Consider the following 6,580-nt stretch of genomic DNA (forward strand, 5'->3'; position numbering starts at 1 on the left):
TGATATCTAAGACAAAAATGTTACAAGCATGTACTTTTTTATTAAAATGCGATTTAAATGACATAGTTCACAATTCGAATGCGTCATGAATATAATTTCTATCTATTATGTAATCATTTGGTGGTACGTAATATCTGCGCTGAACATTCATTGTATCAATTTGGCTTAGCTGTTTGTAAAGGATTTTAAAGAACCACCGGTCATTCCTACGTGTATATTCATAACATATATGCAGTCACTTTTTATAAGTCATTGCAATTGTTTTCTGGTAACTGCCTAGTGGTGATATTACATTTTTGTTACAACCTGTATTTTACATATTTAAAGTGCGTGAAAAATGTTGTATTTTTCATTTCTTCTTACAGACTCAATCAGTTGGTGTACCTTAGTATTTTTCTTTGTATCATTGGCCGCATTAAGACTTAAATTGTACCATTATGCAGTAATAATTATTAACAGGTTGTCCGGCCATAAGGCAAACAAGACTATTTTATGTGGATGTTGGACATTGTCCAACTTCATTTCAACTTAAGGATGATAAAATAAAAATGTCATGGTCTAGGTACAGCAAGTTACCGCTCCTTTATTTTAAGAAAACATAGAAAACCTTTTAACCACAAAAATAAACAACCTTGTAAATACGCAACATTTTGCAATGTGTGTTGCGTTTTTATGTGATTATAGGCATATTTATTGCAAAATGGTACAAAACAATAAAAAATCGACGAACATTTCTGTCTTACAATATACCAGTTGACGTCACTGTTATTGTACAGTCACATTACTAACATATGACATTTCGAAACTTACTTTAAAATAACTGCGCGTATGTGGAGGATATTTAATAACAACAAATATACCAGTTTCTGTATTATTACTGATGTCTTTCTAATATGAAGTAAACAGGTAGTGACAAAATTCTGTACATACGTATTTACAGATAATTCTCGTAAATCAGGGATAAATATACTTAACAATGGGAAAAGGAAAAGATGGCGGCCTTGAATGTTGTATGGCATGTGGCGCAGCAGGTAAGTCTGTACAGTCAGTTTTATAGTTTTAAATATACAAGGACATTATACATTCAGACGTAGGAAAATGGATTTAGCGACAGTTGATGTCATTTTTCTTAACTATACGTGTGCTGCCTTTGTCGACGTTATATATGATATGTTTTAGCAATTTTTAAGTATCTCACAAGGTAATTTTTGGTTGGTCAAACGTTTCTTTAGTTTTGTCTGGCACAAAACTGTAAATGCAAATACGAAACATTATTTTTCAAACAATTCGAAGCAAATAGTTATAACTAACTTGAAATTAAACAAAAAATAATTCATGCTTGTGGAGCACAAGCTCTTACATAGCAGTGCAAAGAAAAATGTAAAATGATGTTATTTCCTTTGATCTATTTTCAGCATGCTGTTGTCTAATGGTTATCATAGTCATTGCATTAGCGGGACTTGGTATTGCTAAAATTGTCATGGGTAGGTAGCGTCACGTACGGTTGTGTAAATTGTTTCTCTGGTATCTTGATTAAGGGTATAAACCTGGGATGATACTCAACATGTTCTGTGCGATTATTTATTCTTCGCACGCTTTTTCGGCTTCCTTCGGGCATTACGTAATTGAACGGAAAATGCCGATTGCCATTACCATCAGAGTAAAACAGACGAACTTTAGTAAATTATACTGTAGTGGTCATACATTTACAAGTAATAAGAAACCATAGCTTTTAAATGTTAGGTTGTTTAAGCAACAATTTAATGATCCGGCATTCAGATAATGCTCGTATCAAGTAGGAGCATATTGTCATATGAGTGAGGAACCAGGAGGTTCGGCCAACTGACTTTGAGAATGGAGTAAACAACTACGTTCTCCTCCCCTAATACCAAATCTTTGAATCCATATTCCTTTACAGACACCCCTCATCGATGTGGGTTCGAGCCTCACTCGGGGCGTTGAATTCTTCATGTGAGGAAGCCATCCAGCTGGCTTACGGAAGGTCGGTGGTTCTACCCAGGTGCCCGCTCGTGATGAAATAATGCACGGAGGGGCACCTGGGATCTTCCTCCACCATCAAAGCTGGAAGTCGCCATATGACCTATCATGTGTCGGTGCGTCGTTAAATCCAACCAAAAAAAAATTCCTTTACAGACAGAACACAAAATAAAGAATTTATGGCAGTTGTCTCTGAGGTGGTTTTTAACAAAAAAGTACTAGCAAAATAAATATAGGTAGCCCCCACACTACACATACATATATACCGTGAAACAACTATTAATTTTGTGAGTTGATGAGTGAGTTTCAGATGCTTCATAATCACTAATTCGATCATCAATGTGTGAATACGTGTAATATGAAAACAAAAATGTTTAGAATGCTGTTTTGTTGTTGTTGTTGTTGTTGTTGTTGTTGTTGTTTTCTTGTAGAATACGCAAACAATACTGCATTTTAATTTTGTTTATTCTTTGTCAGGGGCTATTTATTTACATGACTGTAGCATCGAGGACCTCATTCCGATCTGGCTGATTGTAAGCGGATGTGCTCCAATTCTGTTCGGTGGATTTGGTAGACAAAATAACGAGGACAGTGGCGACGGTAACAAGTTATGTGGAACCATTTGCGGTGTCATCGGCTTCCTTTTCAACCTTGCCTGGCTCATCTGTGGTATGTTTCCCATTTCATAACAAAATAAAACTACAAAGCTTTAATTTTATTAACTGATGTATTTAATTGCATCGTTAGAAAAAAAACCCTAATCTGTCCCTATACTCCTGGAAGTCATTATCCTTGTGGCAAATATAAGGGCAACTGTAATTATTTCAGATGAAAAAGACATGTTGTTTCTCTGATATGAAATGAAAATAAATATATTTGTTTGACTAACTACCTGCCTTATCACTGCTGGGCATTTAGAATATACTCTAGATAGATAGATAGATAAATTTTATTTTGAGTCGGCAAGACAAATAACAATACAACATAAGCACTCTAGGTGCTTTTTGAACCGACTATACTCTACAAAAAGGGTGTTCTAACTGATTTGATGACTGTGTGTAAAATCAAAACCTTAGCATAAAGATAGTCATTCAAGAAAAGACAATTTTTAATACATCTTTCTAAAGTTATATAGTCAAGATGTAAACCTATTTTTCAAAATCAGCTGTTCTTTAAACTGTGCATATAGATAAAGACCACCAATTGTTTTCCCATAGAATTACATTATAATATTAAAGCGTGTATGGCCCTCCATAAGCCGAAACATGTATATATAATTATATGTTTTTCAAGTACTGTCTTAGTTCTATCAAAATATTGGACAAAAACATATGAATAGTGATATTTAAGTTAAGTAATTTTCGTGTGAATGAGATGACCCCCTGTTCACATTGTAGGCATGGCGGGAGAAATTCGTTTGATGAAACTTTTTTAATGAAGAATGAAGAAAATTTTGTCAAAATGTATAATGGAATACTGTAATTGCAGTAAACAACAACAACAACAACAACAATTACTTTTATTTAAGTCAGGTCACATAGTGTAACAGTATGACTGAATAAAGTAAATAAAAATCTCAATTTTGAAAACAATTATCACTTCTTAGAAAAGTTTACGTGACTGACCAATCAGAACGCACAGACGTTACCTTATTCCCAGACACTTACCTCAATTCCAGTAAGTTCCCTGTACTTTTTCGAATTTGATGATCTCTGACCATTATATCAAATGAAATCATAGTGAAACTGATATTGTCAATTTAGGAAGTGTGTGGGTTTATCCTAACTACAGGACAGTAACAGCTGATGATTTTACACCATGTACGGGAAACATCACTACTGGTTGTACTCAAGGGAATTGTGACAAAAGTCTTATCACATTTGCTTTTGCGATGGCGACACTTGACTGGATATTCATGGGCCTTTGGATCGTTCTAATCGGGTGTCTAATTCTAAGAGTGTGTAAAGGTTCGGTAAGTTGACTTTGTGTTACTTACATGCTTCTATCTACGTAAAATTTGTTTTAAAATAGTTAAAAGAGAGGAACAGAATCCTTATATAGTTTCTAACTTTATAGTTCATTTACGAAATTGTACCTTTGTCAAACAAATTAATTCTTTTATCATATTGAGTTATATATTTTTGTTGTTAGATGTTGTCTTATTTTTAATCAGACCTTAGATTATTGAAGATACTTAAGTATTGAAGTATTTCTTAAAGTTGAATGTCTCTTTTACTTAAAGGGAAGAGAGATTGCTTAAGGGACCCCGTGTATGCTTGGAGATAATGTGACATGAGCCTTCAACAGCATAATTTCTAATCTTCTAATAAATGTTTACACTTTTATATGTGTCGTGAGGTACCTAATCTTTATCTTGTTATACTTCTGCATATATTCTGTGATATATCTGACATATATTGTAATCAATATATAAATACATTTTCCTTCACAATTGCTTTTGTATATACTTTTAATGTCCATTGTCTATTTTGTTATATTCTGCGTTTAAATAACTTATATGTATTTTTGCTTAGTTCTTATTTCAGAAAAAAAATGATATCAATCTGATATAAAACAAAATGGAAAGGGCGTGCGTTTAGCCTTGTTGTTTATAGTATATGAAGATAAACGCAAGAATATTCTCAGCGAAACAATTTGATATCAAACTCCCCAGGAAATGTGAATATGGCTCAACATTATGAAGACAATACACATTATGTATCGAAAGAACCTTGAAATATATTCATTCCAAGAATTTGTAGCTATACGAGATACGCATTTTTTACGTAAATATCCATACAATTTTGATGCAGCACGGGTTTATAGGTGTAAATTTAATCCGCCTTTAACGTGTTTATCTTTTCATTGCGTTTATTGCTATTAATATACTTTTTGATATGAAAACTGCCTAGAAATGTTTTAAATGCTGGAGGGTATAACTGTAATTAGTAATACGTATTTTGATGTATCTAAACCGGAACAAAATGTTATTTTACGGGGTTCTCAAACTTTGATATCGGAAACGACATTAGTGATCGTAACTGAACTAGATTATTGTAATCTGCTGCTGTATTTACATTTTACATGCCTTTTGATATCGGGACCGCTTTAATTACATGAGATTATAGCTGTAGATAGCCATTGTATACCGAAACTGCCATATATTGTTGATATTGTCATAGAATATAGCTACAGGTATGCATTTTGATAATAATATCAAAAACGCATTGAAATCTCGTTGTGCATGAGGTTGTAGTTGTAGATACGCATTTTGAAGACATAACCGTCACAAGTTGTCGAAAATTGCAGTTTATTTCAACGTCAATGATGAATTATAAAAATAAGGAAACAATAAATGATATATTTCTGACACAAGTACAATCTTGACAAATTTGAGCATATTTTGACACTTTGAGAGACTGTGTCTATCCAGAAAGTTGAAACGTAGAAGGTGAAATTATTTTACAATTTTTGAAATTGTACTTTATGATTAACATTATTTGTTATGAAATGCGCAATAAAGTATTGTCACTTATATATAAAACAAATATATTGTTACAGTTAAAATATGGAGTTACCGGTTATTTTTATATTTATATTCTGACCAGTTAAACATTTGCCAAGAGACAAAAGCCCTTGTTTCTGGTCCAAAAATAATTTGCCAGTGTATAATGAATAAAATTCAAATCGCATGAAAAGTATTTACTTTATCGGCATACATTAATGCTTCTAGAACTGATAGCATCCGCTGAGGCTGTTAGGTGTGTCCCTTTTTGACTTGGCAATGCATTATAAGCCATATTATATATTATAGTAAATATATGCCAAAACAAAAAGTATTTTAGGTTTTAGGGTGGCCAACCCACGTGAATACCATATACACGTAGAAAATTACATTTTGCCTATATTTTCTTATTACTGGATGGATTTTTCGGATGATAAAAGTCCCCCCATCCTCATCTAAAGCTGGTAAGTCGCCATATGACATACATTAATGTCGTAATGATATTAAACCTAACTAAAACGTAAAGATTTAGATTCTAGTTGAAAATATCAATAGAAATATAGACAAAAATTATTTAATGTTTATGAAATAATATTTGTTTTTCTTTTTCAAATTCATTACTTTCATATAAAGTAACAAGAGCAGCGAAAATCTTATTTATTTTAAGCTAAAGTCACACATTCGGATATGTCCGTGCGTTGAGGTACGGTGCGGATGGGATTGGTCGGTGGTAGGGCGGACACGGATAAGTGCGGAGCAGTACGTCTTAGTATGGAAAAAATGGTGAGAAACGGGGAACAAAAAAATACAGGGTGCGAATAAGTACGAACAGGTACGGCGTACTACGTTGAGCTACGTTTTACTGCGCCATGGCAACTTGCTCAGCGCGTGGACAGGTCTGCGGTGAACTACGTTGAACTACGCTTAAGTACGGGCAGCTTCGGATAACTACGTTCAGCTACGAATCAATAGGTACGTTTCAATACGGATAACCACGTTTTAGTACGTTTAACTACGGATAAATAAGTTTCAACAAAGTTGGACTAAAGTCACGCTCAAATGGCTACGGATCGCTCA

General features: G+C 33.6%; 1 protein-coding gene across 1 annotated transcript; it reads left to right on the forward strand.

Moving 5' to 3' along the window:
- The first annotated feature begins 749 nt into the window (after positions 1-749).
- LOC123554420 (uncharacterized) lies at positions 750-5,793 on the forward strand. The gene is made up of 5 exons (XM_045344553.2): positions 750-1,031; positions 1,416-1,484; positions 2,476-2,667; positions 3,762-3,970; positions 4,545-5,793. The coding sequence occupies exons 1-5, from the start codon at positions 977-979 to the stop codon at positions 4,569-4,571; spliced, it is 552 nt and encodes a 183-aa protein (XP_045200488.1). The 5' UTR covers positions 750-976; the 3' UTR covers positions 4,572-5,793.
- Positions 5,794-6,580: the final 787 nt, after the last annotated feature.

The sequence above is a fragment of the Mercenaria mercenaria genome, chromosome 7 (genome assembly GCF_021730395.1).
Source record: "Mercenaria mercenaria strain notata chromosome 7, MADL_Memer_1, whole genome shotgun sequence".
NCBI lineage: Eukaryota > Metazoa > Mollusca > Bivalvia > Venerida > Veneridae > Mercenaria > Mercenaria mercenaria.